Below are 24783 nucleotides of genomic sequence, written 5' to 3' on the forward strand. Positions count from 1 at the left end.
GGCCCCATATTTCTTCATCTCCTAATAAAAATATAAAACAATTATATCACCATGTTGAGTTATCATATTCACCAGTTATAAATGTGTTTTTTACATTTTCATTCTACCTGGATGAGTGAATTCTGTGAATATGTAAAAATATATATTGTGAATCAAATGGATTCTGCATATAAGTAATGTTCCCCAAAATAGTACTTTGCATATCCAACCTGGACACTGACAATTATATTATGGTGACGGCAATCTTAGCAGTTTTACTTCAGGCTCAAAATAAGTATTTGCTTTCTTTTCATGGTTCGTTATATCCTGTAATGATGAGGTGGGAGATATAAAGCGGTTTTCTAGCGGGGTAACCCCTCAGTGACTGCAGCGATATACAGTGCATACACCCACACACACACAGGGACACGAGGGATTAGAGGAAGGGAGCCCTGTATGTACAGAGACACTAACTACATATACACACACTATAGAGATATCAGGGAGCCCGTCTCTGGGCACAGCCCGTACCGCCGTCCTGGCACATACAGCGGGGGGCAGAGGGCTCAGAACCGGGGCTGTAGTTGCCGGCAGCAGCCAACAGGTTGCAGCGTTCCCCGCCCGGCCGCCCAGCAGCAGCAGCCTCCCTCCCCTCACGCACAGCCACAGAGCCCCCTCCGCCGGCAGCAGCCCGCACTCTCCTCCCCGCATGTCCGGGATAGGCGGCTCCCAACCCCGTGGGCGCCTTTGCTGTGTGCACCGCGCACAGGGGCCGCTGTCAGCTACACGCCGAGAGGGCATCTAGCCAGAGGACCCGAGGAGCCATGCCCGGAGCCTGAGGGCCGAGTGGTGTAAGTGGCAGCAGCCGGAGTTGGTGGGGGGAGAGGGAGGGACGGGAGGAGGAGGAAGAAGGGCAGCGACTGGACAGGGAGAGAGCCTGAGAGTGGACGCGAGTCGCCGCTGGAGACAGGAGGGCAGCAGCCGGGTGTCGCTTGGGGGTGTGCAGGTGGCCGGGGGCACTGCCATGGTACCTGGGCGCCGGCACCAGCTCCGCCTGTGTATGTGACCGATGGGCTGCGCCCTGTGGAAGTTGGATCCCGGCTGCCGCTGAGTGAGAGGCGCCGGGGAGTGGGCACCCCGCAGATGTAGGTAAGGGGGTGGCCGGGCACGGACGTGGGCTGAAGGGCAAATGCCTCATTTTGGCCCAGATAGCTGCTTGGTGACTGCGTATGTGGCCGCCAGAGTGGTCACTGACCCCGGGGGGTATACCCACAGCTCTCTCACCCCTGTCCCTCCCTGTTACTGCTGATCCGTCCCAGCTGTCTCCTACGGGAGCCCACTTACGGGTCTGCTGCAACTTTCTCTGAGGCCCGGGCTGGGGGGAGCTCCTCCATAATATCCCCGGGATGTATTATTACATGGAAACGGAGGCGGGCGGGGAGCAACTGTACTTCTGTCCCTATAGATGCGGGAATGCGAACTTCGGGACACATGGCTGTCCGTGACTCAAGAGCTTACAATCTGTTTACCTTGCTCCCGACAGCTCAGACAGTATAATGAGCTGCCTGTGTGGGTCAGTAGCTGAGCACTGACACACACGTAGCAGCTAGTAGTGAGTCCTCTGCCAGCCTCTCTGGGAATCGTTTTCTGTCTACTCTGTAACTTTCCAAAAATACAAGTTCTTATATAAAACGAATGACTGTCACTTCCTGTATCCCAGTTAATACTCCCCACTTTAGGTGCCCATACACGTTGCGATAAAGCAGCCGATCCGACGGATTGGTACGATATCGCTGCTATATCGTACTGTGTATGGGCATGATATCGGATAGTGCGCGCACCCGTGGTGTCGTACATCGCACCTCCAGATCTTACTGCGGGTTCAGTTGATCTGGGGTTGCGATGTGCGATCCGATGCTGTGCTATGCGGGTAGGGGGTGCTAGCATATCGGGCGGTTGGCCACCGTTTGTGTGGGGACCGCCCAATGTGTCGGCCGTCGGATCCACCGTTGTAAGGTGCAAATCGCACCGTATATGGCCGGCTTTAGTCCTGCATCCTAATACCCATCCCCCACCATCAGAGACATCCTAATACTACCCCCCCTTTTGCACTCAAAGGGCTCGATTCAATTCGTCACATATTGAATATCGTCGGGAATGAGCTCCCGGGGCCATTCAATTCAGCGCGCTGTTAAGCCTGACTAAGTAGCGAGCAGAAATCAGACAAAACAAAAGGCGTGATGCTGATTTCTGCCCTTAACGCTGCGGAAACAGCACCGCGTCGGGCAGTTTAGTCGGAGAATGCCCATTTTCGTGACTAATCACCATGTTTAAGGCGTGAAACAGTGAGTTGAATTGAATAGCTACGGGAGCTCCTACCCGGCGCTATTCAATTTGCGTTGAATTGAATCATGCCCATTGACACATCCTATTGCCCAAACCCTGCACCATCAGAGACATCCTAATACCCCTCTCTCTGCACTCACAGTCCTGTCCTAATACCCACCCCCTACTCTCTGCACTCACAGCCCTGTCCTAATACTCTCTGCACTCCCAGGCACATCCTAATACACAGCCCCATCCTAATACCAACTCTCTGCACTCACATGCATGGAGGAGCGTGCAATGACAGCAATAGTGGCAGTGACGTACAGGGGTGGAGCGGGCTACTTCCCCCTCCCCATATAGGAGAAGCTGTTTATTTCCTTTCCTATGACAGCAGGGCTTGGTGGGCGGGCCTGTAACCACTTTACGTCAAGTAATATACTCAGTATTGCTTTATGTTTTATTAATAGTTCTGCGCTTGTCTGTCAGCTTGGTTAACCCTTGCAGAGACCCCCAGAGAGGAAGGGCACTAGTAGTGGGCTCGGTTTGTTGCTTAGCAGAGTGGGTGTGCCATGCTGATCAACAGGTCTCTACACTTTCATCTTCTGTTTTGGCTCAATCCTTGTTGTATAGGTTTGGAGAAACCTCTATGTGGCCCTGGTCTTGCTGTGGTTTTCACTCTTTAGCTGACAAGTTGGAGGTTTATGAAATTGTTACATGTGGGAGAAGAGAGAAAACAAAACACATTTTTCTCAATTTGCGTCTTCATTGAATATAATGGCTCAGGTTCAATTCAGAAGACCACAATCTATTCTATAATGGATCTTGCAACACACATGTAGGGAGAGGGAGGAATTTTATCTGACAAAAGTAAAACCTGGGCACATGGTGCGTACTGTTAATAGTTTTGGATGAACAGTTTAACACATTCACTGCTGACATTGGAGAACTACTGTGTAGACACCTTCTTTATTATGGTTTGTGACTTGTCTATAGAATATGCTGATAATAATAGTAAAATATATTGCAATATTTACTTTAAAGTCTATGAAAGCTTACAGTTTGTAAAATAAAAGTAACCTAGAGTCTCAGCTAAACATTGCTGTTGAAGCGGAAATTCCTAAATGACTGTACATGCAATTATCATTGTAGCCTGTCATGGTGACGTGAAAAAATGTTTTGCCTTCTCATGTACTATATGTAGTCAAGTAAATCCATACATATGTGTTCTTAGCTGTTTTTATGTGCTGGTAATGTTTGGAAACATCATACATTTTGTCAGAATTTCAGTTTATGATGGCACTTTTAAGGTTAAAGGTGAATTAAATTTCTGTTTTATTTAAAAAAAAAAAAAAACTGGATTCTAGTTAGGCTGCCTTTGAGTCATTCATTATATACTGTATGTAGTGATGTTTGATGTGGTCTTAGATAAACATGAGCAGATTGAGGTATGTAGTATAATTTTTCTTTTTAGTTATTTGTAGTGCTAGGCATACACTGTCAGATAAAATGTCTGTCAGACCAACAGACATCTTACCTGACAGCCTGAGACTTGGCAGCAGATATCGTGGCCATACACTATGTGATATGTCATAGTGTATGGCCCACAATATCTACACCCTCACCCCTACACCGTGGAGGGACAGAGGAAATATTGGGCAGTCGGACGCATACCACTGCCAGATGCGGCCAACCAATGATCGGATCAGTCGGGCATGTTGGAGGATTTTTCATGCCTGACTGTCCGATCATCAGTCATGGACATACCCTATGCCATAATCTGTGGATCGGGAGGATAATTGCATAATGTATACCCAGCTTAAGAGGTATCTTTGCTCTTTAGTATATTCTATAAGTATTTGTTACCCCAGATTTAGAACTAACATGACAGCCTACAGCAGGGATTTTGGACTCCTTCAAACTAATGGTTTAGCACCAATTTTCTATTTAATGTTATGCCTTATTATTCCATATACCCAGAAGCGGCACGACAACTCTAAATGCTCTGAAGCATGATATGTGAGGTTAGCAACATGTGATTTGTATTGCAAGTCTTTCATTAGTGATACCACACAATGTATATTTCTTTTCTGTGCTTGCATTCATATATGTGTGTTTTAAAATAAAAGCCTCATTGTTTGAGTCATCGGGGAAGTGACGGGTGGGAGAATATATATTGAATCTCTTTAAGAGATAAAAGACCTCTATATAAGGCATTGCATGTAGAATCTGCTCAATATGCTGTTTTCTGTTCAGAGATAGAATTTCTACCTTTTAAAACTCATCTATGCAGAAATAGGTTTATTGCACACCTACAAAGGGGATGTGTGAGAATTTTTTTTAGGAAGTATCACTAGATTTTCTCAGGTAAATGTCGTGTTTAAACCTAATATTTATTGCATTCATTTCCAGGGGGAAATTATTGATTCTTATTAAATTCACAGATACATTGTGGTGCAGTTTTGAAAATGAAAGAGTTAAATAGGGTAGTAAGTGACTGTAGTAAAAGTAGACAATAAGTCAACATAACAAAGCTATCATTTTTTTATTGTATGTTTTTCTTTAATCTCTCAGGCAGCAGTACCCAATGGATCCCAAAGACCTATTAAAGCCACCCAATGGATCTCAGGCAGTGAAGAGTGCACATTACAGGGACAAGACAGGGAATGTAATTGATTTATTTACAAGCTACAGAGGTGGAGCCTGCGTGAACATTTCTACATCTTGTCCAACCCCACCTGCTTCACTGCCAGACACACGGCAGCCACAGCAGCAGCAGCAACTGGCTGTACCTGCGGATCCAGCTAATGGTTTGAGTAATGTACCTCAGCCAGATCTCTCCAAGGCAGTCTCCCTGTCAATGGGACTCTACATGGGGGAGCCAGATACAAAAGTGATGGGCAACGAACTTGGTTACTCTCAGCAGGCGCAGCTTGGAGTTCCAGCAGGAGAAACGGATCTCAGGCTCCTGGAAGAGAGCATTGCCAGCCTTCAGGCAAAATCCTCTATCCCAGAAAAGGTGCAGGAAGACAAAGGAGGTATCAAATGTGACCTGTCCACCCAGCCAAGTCCTTCTGTGCAAGGGCAGACGGGCAGCATTGGAAGCAGCACTACCAGATTGTTGTCCAGAGACCAAAGCACCTTTGACCTTTTACAGGATCTGGATCTGCCCCCAGAGTCACCCAGGGATATTAAGGGCAGTCCATGGGAACTGGACCCTCTCTTTGATGATGAAGCTGTTGACTTGCTATCTCCTTTGACCACTGATGACCCTTTTGTAATGAGGTCTGGTGCAGTAAATGAGGACTGCAAACCTCTCATTTTCCCGGATTACACACCAAAGGCAGGTGATTCTGTGGGGGATGTACTACTGCCCAGCACCGAAATACTTATGCCTCAAGTGAAGACTGAAAAAGAGGACTTTATAGAGTTGTGTACGCCAGGAGTGGTAAAACAGGAAAAGTTTAGTCCCGTTTATTGTGGTGGCCATTTTTCTGGATCTGGCCTTTATGGTAACAAAGCATCAGCTATCTCTGTACATGGTGTCAGCACTTCAGGGGGTCAGATGTACCACTATGACTTGAACACTTCCTCACTCTCTCAGCATCAGCCAGATCAGAAGCCCGTTTTTGCGTTGGGCACAGCTCTGTCTGTCATTTCAGATTCTTGGAATAGGTGCCATGGTACTGGGGATGAGAGCCTTACATCACCAGGGAATGTAAACTATCCGGGAAGGACCATTTTTTCGAATGGCTATTCAAGGTGAGTTTTTATTTTATGCTAGACCTTAAAAGCTATATATTTATATTATGTTAAACTTCTTGATGAGGTGCTCTGTAATCTTGTTATCCTATAGTTTGATAAAACAGAAAGGCATATAAGATTTAATTGTTAAATGAGATTTAATTAACAAGATGACATTTTCACAATTGCAGCAGTAACTTGTGTTGAATAATTTCTTCACTGAAATGTTACCAACCGTAAACAATTTAAGATCATTACAGCTAAACAAACCAAAGTAACAAAGTAAATAATGCTATTTGTATACATTTTTTTATTTTTATGATTGTTTTATTTCTTTTATTTCAAATTAATGATTTGGTGTTGAGTAACGATTTAAGCAGTGACTGAGTTAATTTCTGAAGTTGATTTGTTACCTGATAAACTTCCAGCGTAATGTTCAGAGATACAAATTGATGTCGCTTGGTTTAATTTCAAAATTGGTTAAAATAACACAGGGGAGATTGCATATAAAATGTTTGTTTTCCTAGGGAGCTTTGTTTATGAGCGTTTGTTTGGCAGATTTCATTTAGTACAATGAGTGTACTTTGCTTAAAAAAAAAAAAAAAAAAATCAACCTTTGCTTTGTTTATAAAGGTAAACTTGTATTTTTAAGGTCTGTTCATTTCTTTACCATGACAGTGTATATAGATGATTTTAATTTTTTTTCACTGATTAAATTTAGCATGAAAAACTGCAGGTGGTTTTCACGCCACTGGGATATAGACAGCTGAAAGGTGAAAATTGAAAAAACATACACATACATTTTGGGGGAGATTCAATTGTTTTCGGCAGCGGCTGGTAGTGCCGGGCGCCCAACAATTGAATTGCTCCATTAGGGCGCACACAGCCGCAGACATCAGCATTTCTGCTAGTCTCGTCCTGAGGAGGCGAGCAGAAATGTACGATAAGTCCTGGCTTTGGGCACCCTAACCTGGGCTTTAGATGGGTTTAGCCGATTTATGCGGCTAAACCCTCTCTAATAGGCCGCGAAGAGTGCGATAATTATCTGGCTCCCAAAACAATTGAATTGCAACATTGGGAGCCCATTAAATACTGCTAGTAAAAAACAATTGAATCGCCCCTTTGTGTATTGTTTGAATGAGCTGGCATTGCTTTCTTGTAGTCATCAAAAGGCATCCTTTGTGTACCACTTCCTCTTAGATATGTTTGGAATTTAGATTATAAACTTTTATTTAACATAAGGGTCATTTTGTAACAAATAATTGACGATAAAATATACCAAAGTAATCTATACAATCCTGAATAGTTGTGAAATAAGCTATGTTTGGATTGGATGTTTCAGTTTAATGTCGGTTCTGCTCAAGCAGTCTGTCATTACTGATTACTACCAGCAAACTATCATGGGGAAATTGATGACAATACAGGTTGAGTCTCCCATATCCAAATATTCCAAAATACGGAATATTTTCGGCATGACTGAGATAATGAAACCTTTGATTTTTGATGGTTTACTGTACACAAACTTTGTCTACGGCACCAATTATTAAAAATATTGTATAAAATTACCTTCAGGCTGTGTGTACAAGGTGTATATAGCATATAAATGAATTTCATGTATGTAAACAAACTTTGTTTGAGCCACAAAATTATTGAAAATATTGTATAAAATTACTTTCAGGCTGTGTGTATAAGGTGTATTTAATACATAAATGCATTCTGTGTTTATATTTGGGTCCCATTCCCAAGATATCTCATTATGGTATTCAAATATTCCAAAATACGGAATATTCCGATATCCAAAATACCCCTGGTCCCAAGCACTTTGGATATGGGAGACTCAACCTGTAGTAGGTTTACAAGTAAGGGCAGCATGAAAGTGACCACTCTCTCTACCTTTCATCTTCCCACTGCACTCTCCCCTGTGACTGATGTGGATAATGATTTTGGCACCCAGGATTGATTGTCAGGATCTACCTTTGTGTGAGGCTGCTGCGTTTTATCTCATTAAATATATTTATTGGTCATGTTATTAAGGATGTTTAAAGAAAGATATTTTAAAAACTGGCCAAAAATGCAGTTATAAATAGTCAATTAAAATATATATAATTAAATGTAACTGTTTCATTACTGTACTTCTATCACCTCACTATTTCTACTGTTCACTCCCTGCTTAATTTTGTGACGCTTACAAGAAATAGTTATTTCTAACACATGGCAGCTTCTACCAAAATCTGTATTCCAATCTAGAAATACACAAATGGAGGGGTATGCACACAATTGCTTAGTTTTGTTTCTGTTTTTTTTAAACTGACGACATCAAGATATAAATCTTCTCCCAACCACAATCTAGTAGACTGACCTGGAAATAGAATCTGTTGCTCTGATCAAGTTCCTCATTACACAGGAGGTGCAACGAGCTAAATGCACCCAGCAATCTCACTGAGCACATGATCTAAAGGCCACAAATGTTGGCTTTTGTCCGAACTCCAATAGCCTGTAATGAATAAATAGTTTTGTAGTCTTGTGCTATGCAGACCACATGCCTCCACACTAACAACAGTGCATATTTCTTACAAGAGTTTAATGTTTTGGTTGTGAACTAACAACAAATTCAGATTACACCATAATAACGCAGAACAAAGCGACTGTGAGGTTTGTTTGGTTTGTCACTTATGCTTTGAGTTTTGTAAATGTGTATTTTACTAAATAAATATTCAGTAGAGAATATCCACAAACTTTTGTTTGCACGTTTGTTTGTTTTTATTTCAGCTGGGTTTCGCTGGTAAACTTGAGACCCATATTGAGACACTGATACTGCCCCATAGCATGTAGATCAGACTAGTATTGCCTTGTACAGCTATTTTTCTGGTAGCTGTTTTGAGAAGTGTACAGGAGAGGCAGTAAACAACCCCTTGCTTGCTAATTTGATCCTATGGCTTAGTGACTTCAGAATCGGGATGTAGTCCGAGAGCAGCATCCATTTTTCAATCAATAGCTTCTGAGAACATTAATATTTTTTAGCCTCACTTTTTTTATCATGAGTCTAAACACAATGGTCTCGATTCAATTCATTGATAATTGAATAGCGCCGGGGAGGAGCTCCCGGAGCTATTCAATTGAGTGCGCTGCTTTGTCAGAGAATGCCGGTTCTCGCGCCCCTCAATCCTTAAACATTATGTTTAGTTACGAGAACCGGCATTCTCCAACTAAACTGCCCGGCGCGATGCTGTTTCCGCGGCGCTAAGGGAAGAAAACAGCATCGCGCCTGTACTTTTGTTGGATTTCTGCTCGCACCCCAGGAGGAATGTGAGAAGAAAGTCTTAGTGGGGCTTAACAGCGCACTGAATTGTACAGTTCTGGGAGTTCCTTCCCGGCGCTATTCAATTTGCGTTGAATTAAATCGAGCCCAAATAAATTCCATATTTGAGTGAAAGTCTCAATCTCTAGCTAAGAAATATGCACTGCAATATTATTTCCTCCTTTTTTTATTTTTTTATTTAACTCTTCAAGATAACTTTACTGTTACTGTATACAATCTGGTTGGTTGCTATGGTTTGCAACACGTTTGTAATTGTACCATGTTATTAAATAGCATTTTCCATGAGTTCTGTGTATGTAGGGAGAATGTTATATAACCATCTTTAACAAGGACATTTTTCAGTCTTGGCTAAAATAGTTATTTTTATAAGTCTTGGTTTGCGTTCAAACCCATCTGCAGTCTTTACTAATGATACACTTTGAAACCAAAGAGGCTGAGACACAGTTCTCCTAGTAATATTATACACAGGACTGTATTATTCTGAACATAAAAGGGAACGCCAACTTGAGTCATTTTTATCTTTCAGTCACATTTGTTTATTCACGCTGGATGATAGAATGAAATATGCTTAGCCCAGCAGTCTGTGGAAACCATGCCCCGCCCCACCTCAAAATCTGTGTACAAGATGAAAATGCTATATGGGGGGGGGGTCTCTTTTATACATTTCTACTTCATACTATCACAGTGATGTTTCTGCATATTGTATAGGCTGTAAAATAAATTATAATTAAACCCGGCATATAATCTTACCTGGTAAAGGCATTGTTATATTGCTTCTGAGGGAGAGAATCTGGTAAATGGAGCAATGACAACGGGTGAGTCACGTTTTGTGACCTCATTTGGTGAGCCAACATTGTTTGTAAAATGGCTGCATGTAGATTATAACAAGTTCTACAACCTACATAAAGCATGCTCTCTTCCTGTCTTGTTTTTGAACTTTCCCTGGCTATTTACTTGCTTTGCCTCCTGTTTGAAATGCGCCCTTAGTGCTTCCTGAGGGGCCATTCCCATCCATCCATTTTAGTGCACTTTTCAAATGGGTAAATAAGAATCCGTGTATTTTACAATCTGCTGTATTTAAGGCTTTAGAACAGGTCCTCATATCTACATGCATTAATGGTAACATGGATCGTATAGATAAAAGCAGGGCACATATATGAATTAGGGATGTGCGCCGGACCATTTTTGCCGGATTTGGTTCTAATTCGTCGTCCGGCTTTGGATTTGGATTTGCCAAACTGCGGTGACTGGCTTTGGATTTGGATTTGGATTTTTTTACAAAAATTGACAAAAAAAGCTAAAATCACATAAATTGGTCTTTTTTTTCTTCCTAGAGTATTATTAACCTCAATAACATTAATTTCCAGTCAATTTAGACCATATCACAGCTTATAATATTGTTTTCAACATTATTGGCCAAAGGTTGCAGTGAGCTGACTGGTTACTAAGCGACAAAGCAGCGGCACAACGACACAGACACCACAGTATAAAGCACATCTATGACACATTGCCACACAGCAGTGGCAGAAATGAAAAGTAGTGCACCCACCCAGTGGGGTACGGCCAGCAGAGTCACAGTACTTGTTTACAAAGTGGGCTACGGCCCTAGGAGTCACAGTGCACAATCTTATTCGCATTACACCGCACATAGGGCCTGATTCACATTACACCATAAAGTAGTGTCTCTTATTTATGTTACGACACACAGTAGTGCCCCTTTTACACAATGCCCACAGTAGTGACCCTTTTACACAATGCCCACAGTAGCGGTGTCCCTTACACAATATCCCCCAGCAGTGGTGCCCCCTATGCAGTCCCCTTAGTAGTAGGGTCCACTATGCAGTGCCCCCCAGTAGTATGCCCCCCCAGTAGTATGCCCCCCCAGTAGTATGCCCCCCCAGTAGTATGCCCCCCCAGTAGTATGCCCCCCCAGTAGTATGCCCCCCCCAGTAGTATGGCCCCCCCAGTAGTATGGCCCCCCCAGTAGTATGGCTTCCCCAGTAGTAGGCTTCCCCAGTAGCAGGCCCCCCCCCAGTAGTAGGCTGCCCCAGTAGTAGCCCCCCCTGTAGTATGGCCCCCCATGTAGTAGGCTGCCCCAGTAGCAGTCCCCCCAGTAGTATGGCCCCCCCCAGTAGCAGGCCCCCCAGTAGTATGGCCCCCCCCAGTAGCAGGCCCCTCAGTAGTATGGCCCCCCCAGTAGCAGACCCCCCCAGTAGTATAGCCCCTCCCAGTAGCAGGCCCCTCTGTAGTATGGCCCCCCCAGTAGTATAGCCCCCCCCAGTAGCGCCCCGGCCCTTGCACAAATAAAAAAATAAAAACTTACCTGTATCCCCGCTCCCGCGCCGTCCGCTCTGTCACACGCTGAGGAGGGAGCCGGAAGATGGAGCTCATGTGTGAGCTCCAGCCGGCTCCCTCCGTGCAGCAGCCAATGAGAGTCTGTGTGACTCTCATTGGCTGCTGTAACAAACACACAGCTGCCGCTGGCGGCTGTGTGTCTGTTTCTGTGTAGGGCAGAGCGCTATCACTGCGCTCTGCCCTACACGCGAGGAGACCTGATGTCGGATTCTCTAGTGAGAATCCGACATCAGGCGGCCGCCGTTCGGCCCCGAACGGGGATCCGAGTCAGGCGGTGAACACCCGAACAGGGTTCGGGTGGACTCGGATCCCCAATGTTCGGAGCGGTTCGGATTCCACAGAATCCGAACCGCTCATCTCTAATATGAATAGAGCCCATAGTATGAAATGGGAAAATAAATAGCATCTGGTGCGTACATTAGTTTTTATGCTTTTTCCCATATGTGTAATTGAGCACAGAAATAGCACTCCTGGACAAACCATAGTAGAGCTGTGAAAAGAAATAAGGGTCTAATGGTTTCTTTCTAGAAATTATTATAAAGGTACATATATTTTTCTCTGTCCTAATTAGTGAGTAGCCCTTTCAGTAACTTCTTCACAGCATGTGTATAAGATGATTTGCTTGGCGCACTCAGTCTGAGGTAGCGTTCCCGTTGGGCTGTTTTAGCGAGACGCCGCTCCCTGCTCAATTTCAAAAGGACAGAATGCACCCTGCCCTTATGGTGGTGCCCTGTTGGCGCCACGCTAAACCAACCTGCTGGGTGCCGTCTCCACCCGCGAGCCGGAGAAATTGCTGTACAGTGTTCATTTAAATAGATATCGTGCGCATGTGCACGCCATCTATTTAACAGTAGGAGAGAGCTTGGGGGCAGCCCAGCATGTTCGGAAGTGCTGGGCATGCCCCCAAGAGTGCCCAACACATATGGAGAGGGAGGGGCAGGCGCATCTTAAAGATGCCCCCTTTGCTTTGCGGACACGTCCCCTTTTCGGAAGCACGTCTGTGGAGTGCCCTTTCTACGGTCTGGCAGGGCGTCGGACCCAGAATGAACACTACTCAGGAAACTAAAAATTCATGTCTTGAAGGAAGAAAAACATATGGCTGTTTGGGTGACCACATGGTTGATTTACTGGGGAATATTCCATTGCCAGAGCAATTGTGAAAAACCCAGTGCAAGGTTTTTTTCTCATCAATTGCCTATGAGAAAATCAGTCTAAGTAATACCGCTGATGTTTTCTAGTAGCACCGGGGCAGGTGCAAAAGTCAAGGAAAATACCTGTTCTAAGTTAAAAATGTCAGGTCTTGCTTTAGAACCCCTTGGACACCCCCTCTCCCTAATGACTAATTAGGCAATTGGAAGTTTCCAATTAGCTGAATTGGTCCATAATGACATTACCTTCTGTCAGCCTGCTGAGGTCAGTCTCTTCCTCCTCCTAATCCACAATGTCCTCCTCCACCTCTTCATCCTCCTGGTCCGGCAGAGCTGCGCCCGATTACTGGATCGATGTCTGGACTATTTCTACGAATTGCAGTCGGCTGGGACGGTAAGAAGAGCCCATCCCTCTAGCAGTCATATGAATAGCTCTATGCATCAATTCTCTCCTCCCCTGCATACACCGCTGGTGCATAGCATGTCATACACCACTGCTGCTGTATGGTGAATGGGGAAAGTTGTTATCATGATGGTAATTACCATAGGCAGTGAGTAGGGATCGCAAGCCCTGCAGCCAGAGGGGATGGTGTGCAGAGCACCCGTCCAGTAGCCTGTGTTGCAGCCACTAACCTCACCTTGGGAAGCTAGTGTTAAAGAGCTCAGGTTAAGGTCTGGTAGAGCTTGCCTGTCTTTTGCACACTTGTCACTTCCTTCCTGTCTGTGACTTTCAGGTGAGAACTCACCTCACTCTAGAGCTATCAGCAGTGTCAGAGCTGGATTGGGGGGACTTGCTGAGCACCTGTGAGACTAGTGTGCTGTACTCTGATCCTGGGCTTGTTAATAGTAGAGATATTTCATCTGTAAGGTGTGTTGCTAGGTTGGAGCCAAATGTAAACCTTGGGAAGCCCAAAGTAAATGGTGCTGACTGGCACAGACCTGTAGGTACATGGGCTTCTCCATAGGCTTCTTGATATTCGTTTTTACGTATGCTACGCCCAAAAGAACAGGGTTAAGCAAACCCATCTTAAGTCCTGCTTAAACTGCAATTTAGGCTCCCCAAAACAGGGACTTTTAGTCAATTTCTGTTCACCACCTCAGAATGGGGCGAGCAGAAATCATGCATTCGCACCCATCAGCAAAAACAACTGAATAGCTAAGATGGGCGCGCAAAAACAATTTAATTCCCCCAAATGAAACCAGGTATGTTTGTTGTTTTTTCCTTTAGCAAATCTCATTAGTCACACATGTTGAGCAATAAGAGATATAGTTCTATTTGCTTTTTATGACTGGTAAGGAAAACTGTTTACTGCAAGAAGTGTGAAAGTACTGTGTTTTTTTCCACTATAAAATAGTTTAATGACACACGTGTGTACATTTACACTCCTACACAATTCCCAGCGGCCAGGTTATCAAAGCAACTAAAATGCTTTTTTTTTGGAGTAACTTCTATTCATATCAATAGATGCACGATTCCCTGGTTCTTTATGCCTTTATTGTACACTATTTGTCCCCACATGATGTCTATATCTCTAGAATAGATACAGATGAAGCAAATTGTCATCATGTTGTGCAGTAGTGTAAAAAAAATAGACCCTGCAGCGCCGAGCATAATAGCTATTGACCTGGCGGATGATGGGGGTCAAATACTAGTACAGTATATATTTTATATTAATGGTAATCATTGGCAGGATATTGATTCTTTTAAATCAGGGATGGGGAACCTCAGACCCGGGGGCCGTATAAGGCCCGCGGAATCATTTGGTCTGGCCCTCGTATCTTTTTTCTTCTAACCTCATCTGGCTAGCAGGGTGCCTAGAATGGCACCCTGCAGCCAGAATCTATGCAGCAATGCCACCTGGAGCATCCTTAGGACACCAGACGGTCACACCGCTGCCCTTACAGCTCCCAGGAGCATCCTCAGGATGCTCTAGGCATTGCTGTAATCACTGGTGATTGTGGCCCCGTCCCCATGTCGCATGGAGGGGGCGTGGCCTGTACCAGGCCCACGAATAATGTTCTATATATCGAAATGGCCCTCGGCAGAAAAAAGGTTCCCCACCCCTGTTCTAACTCTATAGCTAAAATATTTAATTTTTGTCACTAAGGAGGGTATCCTATTAGCAGCGCTGCTAATTGATCGCGGCGGGTCTATCCAATTAGCCTGACGCCAACACTTATTGTGGATATTTTTTGGGACTTGATAATAATCAACAATAAGTGCCGTTTTTTCACCACCTATATGGTGGAAACACATAGGCCCACAAGCTTATTGCGGATCCCGTTTGTTTTTCGGGAGAAATATCCCATTATTTCGACCAAAATAATAGGATGGGGGAAAAAAGCATCGTCAACAAACGGGGATAATCGTCGAAAAATCTAATTGGATACCCCATTTGTCATTTTAATTAATTTTGCCTCCATTATTGTAATATTTATAGAAGCATGACGCTGTATAGAATGATCTTAAATGTTGTCACGGCAACAATGATCTATGCATTTCCCCTAATCATTGCAATCAACATGTCACGGAAACAGCCGTTTAATGGTTCCTCAGTGCTATCACTCTTTCATAGTGAATTCATAGGCTGAATGCTGTTTTAGCCCACACAGTTGCTGGTATTCTCTTGAGCTGCAAGGTTTTGTTTTTTTTAAAGTGCGTGGCTGATTGTATCCGAACTACATTGTTTTCAGTTGGAATGTTTCCTGTAAATAGCCTTGATCGGCAGTCCGCTGTCTCTTTATTTCATTTGTTTCATTTTGAATAAATCCAAAAAGCGCATCTGGAAGACTAAGTAATACTTCAAATATTCTACAGATATCTTCATACACTGAGTTTTTAAACACTTTTAGGAGCATGCAACGATTTCCAATGAACAGCTAAATTACTTACCATTAGAAGCTCAGAATTGGGGAACAAAGTTTCTATTGTTACTGACCCACCCAAATGTAGCCAACTCACCACAGTAAAGTGGTATGTCAGTAAACAGTCAGTCATTTTTGTAACCCTTTTATCGGTACTGTAGTTTGACATTTACATTTTTTCTAGATTATTTCTCATTGGAAATCAGATTAGGACTTGATTTTTATTAGCCACTAGGTAGTGGAGAGAATGTAAAAAGCGCACACTGGCGCATAGTAAAGGCGCGTCTATAGAAAGCTGCCCAATCAGCTGCAGAGTTCTGATCACAGATAAGTGGTACAGAGAGTGGGGAATTAAATTGTTTTATCACCGTGTTTTGTCCCGTGATAAACATGTTTAGTTGTGATAAAATGTAGTTGCTATTCAATTGTACATTTTTTGGTCGTGATAATTGTGATTTATCACGCCTACATTCCAGCCTATCTGTAACATGGCCAGGGCTATTCAACTGTTGTAAATTAGGCGTGATAAAAAATATTGGTCGACCTATTTTTCACTTTATCACCTGTACGTTCTCACCACCCCTAGAGGGTGTGAGTTTTGAATAAAAAGTATTTTAATATTAGAATTTTATTAATAATTTACTGGTATACTATTTTTAAGGGTGAATATCATTGATTTAATAAAATATTTCAATAAAATGACTTTTTTGGGGCTCCTTTATCCCCCTCTTTTGAGTTGGTTCAAGAAACTTCTCCTTAATCTTGTTACAAGAAACTGCAGCTGTGAGGAGGGAACTTGTGCCGCGTAAAGCATCCAAGTCCTACTAAGCGCCCAAACCCACGTTTTGACGCCTAAAGTGCTAACTCATCGCGCATTTCTACTACAGTTGTGCTCCGGCGGCTGTATGTGCCCTTACAAAGCAAAAAGTGAATTGCTCTGTCTGGCGCCCGACTCCTGCAGCAGCGGATATAAACAACTAAATTGACCCCACATAGGTAATAAACCGGAGTAAGTAGTAAAATAAATATTTATTATGAATGCTTTCAGTCAGTCATAAATATATACAGTACCCTCAGTAGTACTCCTTATGCAGTGCCCCCAGTACTGTTAACCTCTATGCAGTGCCCCCAGTAGTGCTCTTTATATAGTGTACCTAGTAGTGTTCACTCCTATGCAGTGCCCTTCATGCAATGTCACCTTGTTGACCCCTATGCAGTGCCCCCAATAGTGGTCCCCCTATGTAGTCCCCTTTAAAGAGTGTCCCCAGCATTGTTCCCCTATGCAGTGTAACCTTATACAGTTCACACAGTAGTGCCTTTTATGCAGTGCCCCCAGTAGAGGTCCCCCGTATGCAATGCCCCTTATAGAGTTCCCCCATTAAAGGCCCTGCCTATGCAGTGGCCCATATAGAGTGCCCCCAGTAGTGTTCACCCTATGCAGTGCCCCCTTATACATTTCCCAAGGTAGTGGTCCCCTTTATGCAGTGCCCTTTATGCTCCCAGTAGTGGTCCCCCCATGCAATGCCCCGTATAGTGTGCCCCCATTAGAGGTCCTCCCTATGCAGTTCCCCCAGTAGTAGTCCCCCCTATGCAATGCCCATTATGGAGTGCACCCTTAGTGGTCCCAGTAATGTTCCCCTTATTCAATGTCACTTATAGTGCTCCCAGTTTAAGTCCTCATTAGTGCCCGAGTGCCCCCAGTAGTGTTTCCAAATATTCTATGCCCCCAGTTTAGGTCCCCCCTAAGAAGTGCCCCCAGTAGTGTCCCCCCATATGTATTGTCTCTCAGAGTGCCCTCAGAAGTGGTCCCCCATGCCCGTTAGAAATACACAAACAAATACAATACTTACCTCCTGCACCTGCCGACTGCACCTCTGTCCTCCAACGTCTCTTCACCCACGGCGGGAGCCGGAAGACTGGGTCGGGAGTGAGCTCCAGCCCGCCTCCTCCATGGGTGAACTACCATACTTTCCTTGATCCCCGCTCCTGCATTCGCCGCCGCCGTCCGCACCTCTATCCTCCCACGGCGGGAGCCAGAAGGCTGGCTCGGGAGTGAGCTACAGCCCGGCTCCGTCCGTGGGTGCTTGTGGATGAAGAGACGTTGGAGGACAGAGGTGCGGACGGCGTCGCTGGGTGCAGGAGTGGGGATTAAGGTAAGCATTGTATTTGTTTGTGTATGTGTAACGGGCATGGGGGACCTCTTCTGGGGGGCACTCTAAGGGACAATACATATGGGGGGACACTACTGGGGGCACTACTATGGCCATTTGAGTGAGGACCTAAACTGGGGGCGTCTATGTTTTTGTTTGTAGTGCGGTCTGCACTACACACGGGTTACCTGGCGGGTTAACGTCGGAAAGCTGGGTTTGGCTGGGTGCGCAGTTGACAAGAAAGGATCATCGACGCCCACCAATTTTACACGCCCACATGTAACTCATTTGAATTGCGACCTAACCAGCAGGCTGGCCAGCCGCGATCACTGTGAAGAAACTGGGCACAGAAAGAACACGAAAAAGGAATACTGTAGCGCTAGTAGAGACAATATATACACTTTAGTATCAATTGTAGCAGTCAATAAAACAATGTGGCATGTGCACAAAAATCAATACACTGTATCCCATAGGAAGTCAATATGAAAAAACTCTTTCTGGAATAGTTGATATTTTCCAGAATAGTATATACACAAATGTTGTGCTATCGGGGAGAACTTCCACTTAGATGTAAGTCCAATGGGTAAGTGTTCACCAAATGACAAGCTGGTATACTGTTCTCCAGATCAAAACAAATTATTAGTTCTTATGGGAGCCGTGATGTATGATAACTGTACCTTGCAGCTCACCTGATTCTCAAACAGTGTCCGGTGGGAGAAATTCGCTGGCGTGTGGCTGATATATGTTTGCTGGCCGCAGCAATATAGCCAGAAGCGGTCCAAGATCGATGTGACGTCCGTGGAAAAAGTGCTACTGTATAGGCTCAGCCGGTGGGGAGAGTATTGTGCTCTCGTCCGTGGAAATAAATGCAGCTGCTACCGAAAGATTTTCAGGTCTCACCTGAGAGAGCCTCCGCAGTCTGAATGAATGAGAACACTCAGACCGCGGGCATGGAATGACGCTCTCAATCAGGGAGGCTGTGAGATGCACTTGCTGCCGGCGTAGAGTCAAAGGGATTCTCTCACTCTGGGATAATCACGGAGAAGCAGGTCTCTTCAGAGACAGTGTATCGCCCTGTAGCCTTAATGCGTTTCTCCGGGACAACGCTCCCAGTTTCTTCAGAAAGAGGGCTGAGAGCGTCATACCATGCCCGCGGTCTGAGTGTTCTCATTCATTCAGACTGCGGAGGCTCTCTCAGGTGAGACCCGAGACGACGAGACGGACGAGAACACAATACTCTCCCCACCGGCTGAGCCTATACAGTGGCACTTTTTCCACGGACGTCACATCGATCTTGGACCGCTTCTGGCTATATTGCCGCGGCCAGCAAACATATATCAGCCACACGCCAGTGGATTTCTCCCACCGGACACTGTTTGAGAATCAGGTGAGCAGCAAGATACAGTTATCATACATCACGGCTCCCATAAGAACTAATAATTTGTTTTGATCTGGAGAACAGTATACCAGCTTGTCATTTGGTGAACACTTACCCATTGGACTTACATCTAAGTGGAAGTTCTCCCCGATATCACAACATTTGTGTATATACTATTCTGGAAAATATCAACTATTCCAGAAAGAGTTTTTTCATATTGACTTCCTATGAGATACAGTGTATTGATTTTTGTGCACATGCCACATTGTTTTATTGACTGCTACAATTGATATTAAAGTGTATATGTTGTCTCTACTAGCGCTACAGTATTCCTTTTTCTTGTTCCTATTTATTGATGGGTTGCAGTTCCCACCAACTGTAGCAGCTTTGTAGATTCAATTATTTTAATTTTGTTCTTATTGGACTTTAATTGCGCACCACATTCCTTTTTATTCTTCTATAGAAATAACACACCCAAAAAAAACCCAATTGAATTCCCCCCAGAGAGACACTGAAAACAGTAGGTGCTGATCAAAGGCTCTGAGACTTAGAAAAGGGAAGTATTATTTTATCATTATTATTTGTCTTTCTTGAAAAGCTTTTGATGGAGGATTCAGTAGAGTGTCCAATACATACAATGCAGAAATAATAATAGTGTAATATTGTTACAAATGTTTTCATAAAAACACAATTTTAATAGAAAAGAAATCTCTCCCAGATAGTTCCCGGTGTATTGTAATTTGTAACCCCTTACTTACAATAAGTTTTGAGTGTGCCCTAAATGGAGCAGTCATCAAAAGCTTTTCAGGCAAGATACAATTGGAAGTATGTCTCTTTTGTTTGTTTTATCCAAGTATTTGATCAGCACCTATTGCTTTCACTGTATATTATGTAGTGGAGAACCTACTACTTATGAAGCATCAGGATACTGTGCTGTCAATTGATTTACCTTTGCCGTTTGTTTTGCGACGCTGAGCCTGAAAAACACCACAGCAATTGCCCCTTGTAAGCCTGCTGTGATGGTGTTAGCCTGATTACCAAAGAAGGTACACTAGCATTCAGTGGGGGCGATGCAAATGTTTTTCTAGACGCCCAAACGCAATGGGCACCCGATGGAGCAATTCAATATTAGCTATGTTCGGCCACCAGTGCCACATGTGCGTGCCCAAAAGCACAGGTTTAGCCACGTATAGAAGCTAACCCTGTCTGAAGTCCTGCTTTGGGTGCCCAAACAGCCGACTTATCACAGGCAGAAATGTGTGCAGCCGTGGCTATTCGCGCTCGACTGTAGCAACAATTGAATTGCTCGGTGCCGAAAAGAAATGGCTGCAGCTAAAACAATTGAATCGCCTCCAGTGACTTGGTTTAACTATACTTAATACAAAATATACAAAATTAGCAAACAGGGTGTAGTCTTTGTGTAAAATTAAATAAATAAATATTCTTAGCAAAACTTGGTCACCTCATGACAGCTGCTTGTTTTATTGCAATGCAATCCCTTGCCAAGTATGTTGTCATATAAATAATAGCTAGTAGAAAAAACATTAATTATAAATTGCCAGGGGACCGGTTGACCTGGTTTAGGCAATAGCTGAACTGTACAAGACTTATGGTAACTGTATCCTACTTAGGGCTTTCTTAAGGTGCGTACACATGGATATAACTGGACGATATGAACGATAATGATATTGATAATATCGTTCATATCGTCCTGTTTTTGGGCCCTTCCAACCCCCAAACGATGCGCGGGCACGGATGGTTGATATCGCCCATCGCCCGTGCATGCAGGCCAACCTGGTTACTATAGGGACCCACGATCGTCGATCGCGATCGTGGGTCGTTATAGTTGTTTGGGGGTTAGCGCATGTGCTGGATGTTCGATATCGAACATCCAGCACATGATGGACGATCAGACAACGATATCTTTATCGTCTGATCGCTCAGTGTGTACGGGGCTTTAGCAAAGTGTACATGCACTGCAGTCCCAGTGCTATCACTGCATGTCAGGATGCGGTCAATACCTCAACCACGAGGGCCTGTCTAGTGCTTGGTGAAACAGAGATCATTAATATCTATTGTGTTACTGCATGTCCAATTTACATAGAAAATGCAGCTTCCTGCTTACAAGAGATCATGAAATCAAAACATAAACAATGATCTTGCTTAAACTCATGCTAGATTGGCAAATTGGTTTTCTGCTTAAGATGGATTCCTCCATAAATCACAGATCTCTTGCCTCAGAAGTGCTTGCAAGGGAAGTGAGCTGTCCCAGGAGAGTATAGCGCAGTACACCTTAAGCGTTCTTTTAGAATAGTGCTCTCCAAGGAAACAGAATGCAGAGAAGGGCACCATTATGTTATTTTTATAAATGACACTATGTAATAAAAGCCAATCCCAAACATGGATCAAGGTTTCTCTTTCAGCTTTCACATCTATACCAGTGCAAACATTCACTGGGAAATGTATACCGTTCAGAGAGCATTCTGTCTCTGCAGCTAAGGGGGTGGGATTGCATCGTATTCAGATCTTTAAAGTAATAGTCTCTGATGTGACTTGGATCCGTATACTCAATGGCTAAATTCTGATGTGGATACAAAAAATACAGTGAGAAAGAAATCAAGTCTACTCTGTATACAATGTGAAAATGCGTATGTTATTGTGCAGGTAATTGCACTCGCCTTGTGTAAGGGAGACACATCTTGGACAGTATCACTTCATTGCCCACCAGGTGGTTGCTAGTGTAAGGAATTGTTCACTGTTGTGTCCCTCTTTTTATTCTCCCATTGATTTGCATTAATATGGACGTGTCCTCAGGGACCATTAACACTGCATGTTTTCCAGATCTTCTAATTGGTGCACAGGTGTACATTCTAAAAGATCCATGCTAATTATTTCACTTGTGATACTGAGAAGATCTGTAAAACCTTCATTGTTAGGGGTCCCTAAGGACTGGAGTTGGGAAATACTGATCTACTGTATCTTTCCATTGGTATCTACTTTAAGAATATACTATTTTATAATGCAAGGTGGTCCAGCCATCAGTCCATTGGCTCTTTGTGGCTTTAACATCCCTTAGAGCTATAGACTGCAACTCCAGAAAAGTTGTATGTTAGAACAGTATTCATAGTATCTGGGCTTGGCATCATATCGTGCCACAAGGTATTCGGGTAATTCCATGTCACTTCTGATTGGCTAGGTAGGAATATCAGCAATAGGCTAGACATGGTTTGAAGTCAGACTTTTGTGTTTCGGTCTAATGTTTAGTAGGTTGGAAATAAATGAAATTGCATGAAAATCTGGCTAGTTTTCTATAATTCTGTGTAACACAACACTTATTTCTATGAACAGAGTTTTTTTGTATACAGCAATTATATGGGCTGGAACCATAAGTAATGCTTCCTGGGCTCAAGGCTATCGCTTACATTAAAGTCCACCTAGCCTAAAGCCTTAACCGTCTTATATGTGATTATACAGACAGCGCTTGAGAAGAGAAGGGGTTAATAAATAAGAGACGGTCATATCACATTTGCTATAAAGACAATTTAACCTTTTATCTGCTGAAACTGCATGAGTCAGATAACCAGGAAACAAAGTGTAGGACTAGTTTTTCTTGTTAAGCAGAGACATACATTTCTGTGGTGTTTTCAGGACTGTTTCAGTGTAAAAAGTCTGTCACCATTTAATAATTGTTTCCTTGACAAATGAAAACCCCACTGGGCTGACATACATTATTTCAGAGCTTTCTATAGGACTACTAACTGCTTGAGAGAAATTGCCAGGAGGAAAGAGGCACAGTGTAATATAACCTCTCATACTAAGAAATACTAGCAGAGATTCTTATTAAAATGAAATGAGCTTTTATTATGTACACATTATTTTTGGGATGAGTCTTTTCTTGAACTAGAATGCTTTACTTTGCCTTTTCCTATAAAAAGAATTACAAGTTGCCCACTGAGTAGTTTGCTTACAGTAAAATAATCCAGGCTCCTTGTACTCTTGTTCCCAAATATATATCAAGCTAATGATTTATTACTTCAGACATGTGAACAAATTAGTCATGGAACACGCACTCGCACTTCATGGAAACCCTGTTCTGATGTAGAGCGGTAAACTTTTCTTTTTAACAGGGCATAATGGGAAACTGCCCAAGGCACAATGCTACATGTCAGCCCCCATTGACCCCAGCATGTCTGTCTTGGCTGCCTACTAGTATACCTTACCTGTCCCACCCTTAGACTCAGAGTCTGTGTGATCTGTGATTTTTATCTCTTGCCTGTGCAGATATGTGGAGAATATTTAGTGTGAAATACAGTAAATGTGCTGCAAAATAATAGCTTAATTAAAAAAATGTATAGATATATATATGTGTTGCCCGCGACATCGCTTCTGCCAACATTTTATTTTAGGAGTTCTAGTTGTATAGGTTTGCATCAGGGCCCTGTCGCAGGAGTGGGCCACGTGACCAGCAGCCCTATATGGAGATTGGTGGCAGCAGCGCCTTCATCCACCACTCACACCAATGTCAGTGTGCCCTGTGCACAGACTGCTATGTATCCTATCCTATTCACCCACCACTCATACCTATATCACTGTGTGCCCTGTGCACAGACTGCTATGTAGCTTATCCTATTCACCCACCACTCATACCTATATCACTGTGTGCCCTGTGCACAGACTGCTATGTATCCTATCCTATTCACCCACCACTCATACCTATATCACTGTGTGCCCTGTGCACAGACTGCTATGTATCCTATCCTATTCACCCACCACTCATACCTATATCACTGTGTGCCCTGTGCACAGACTGCTATGTAGCTTATCCTATTCACCCACCACTCATACCTATATTACTGTGTGCCCTGTGCACAGACTGCTATGTATCCTATCCTATTCACCCACCACTCATACCTATATCACTGTGTGCCCTGTGCACAGACTGCTATGTAGCTTATCCTATTCACCCACCACTCATACCTATATCACTGTGTGCCCTGTGCACAGACTGCTATGTAGCTTATCCTATTCAAGTTTCTGCAGGCCCAAAGTTGCTCTCCCCCCACCCCTTACAGCCCCATACATGGTGCAACACTTATCTTTTGCATTGACGATGTCAATACATTTTTGTTGTTGTTGCTCAGCTTTAACTTGATGGATCTAGATGACACAAAGTGCAGGTTATTCCTTGGAGTTTCCACTATAAAATGATGCATTGACAAATATCTGTTCAGTAGTTTTTGCACCAGCTTTGGAACAAACAGACAGACACAACCTACTTATTATATTAATATAGATATACCATATATACTCGAGTATAAGTCGACCCGAATATAAGCCGAGGTACCTACTTTTACCCAAAAAAACTGGAAAACTTACTGACTCGAGTATAAGCCTAGTGTGGGAAATGGCAGCAGCTGGTAGTGCCCCCAGTAGTAATTCCCCCTGGTTGTGCCCCCAGTAGTAATCCCTCCTGGTAGTGCCCCCAGTGGTAATCCCCCCTTTCAGTGCCTCCAGTAGTAA

General features: G+C 43.7%; 1 protein-coding gene across 3 annotated transcripts in view; it reads left to right on the forward strand.

The window, feature by feature from the left end:
- Positions 1-749: 749 nt before the first annotated feature.
- Positions 750-24783, forward strand: part of NR3C1 (nuclear receptor subfamily 3 group C member 1) — a 178980-nt gene continuing 154946 nt past the window's right edge. The window contains exons 1-2 of one of the 3 annotated variants that reach the window (XM_088444108.1): positions 750-830; positions 4879-6066. In XM_088444108.1, coding sequence (XP_088300234.1) covers positions 4892-6066 — 1175 coding nt within the window. In that variant the 5' untranslated portion in view covers positions 750-830; positions 4879-4891. Of the gene's footprint in view, positions 831-935; positions 1129-4878; positions 6067-24783 lie in introns of those variants that run through there. The other 2 variants (XM_088444109.1, XM_088444107.1) reach the window with 2 other exon arrangements.

The sequence above is a fragment of the Taudactylus pleione genome, unplaced genomic scaffold (assembly GCF_031769625.1).
Source record: "Taudactylus pleione unplaced genomic scaffold, aTauple2 ptg000349l, whole genome shotgun sequence".
Lineage (NCBI taxonomy): Eukaryota > Metazoa > Chordata > Amphibia > Anura > Myobatrachidae > Taudactylus > Taudactylus pleione.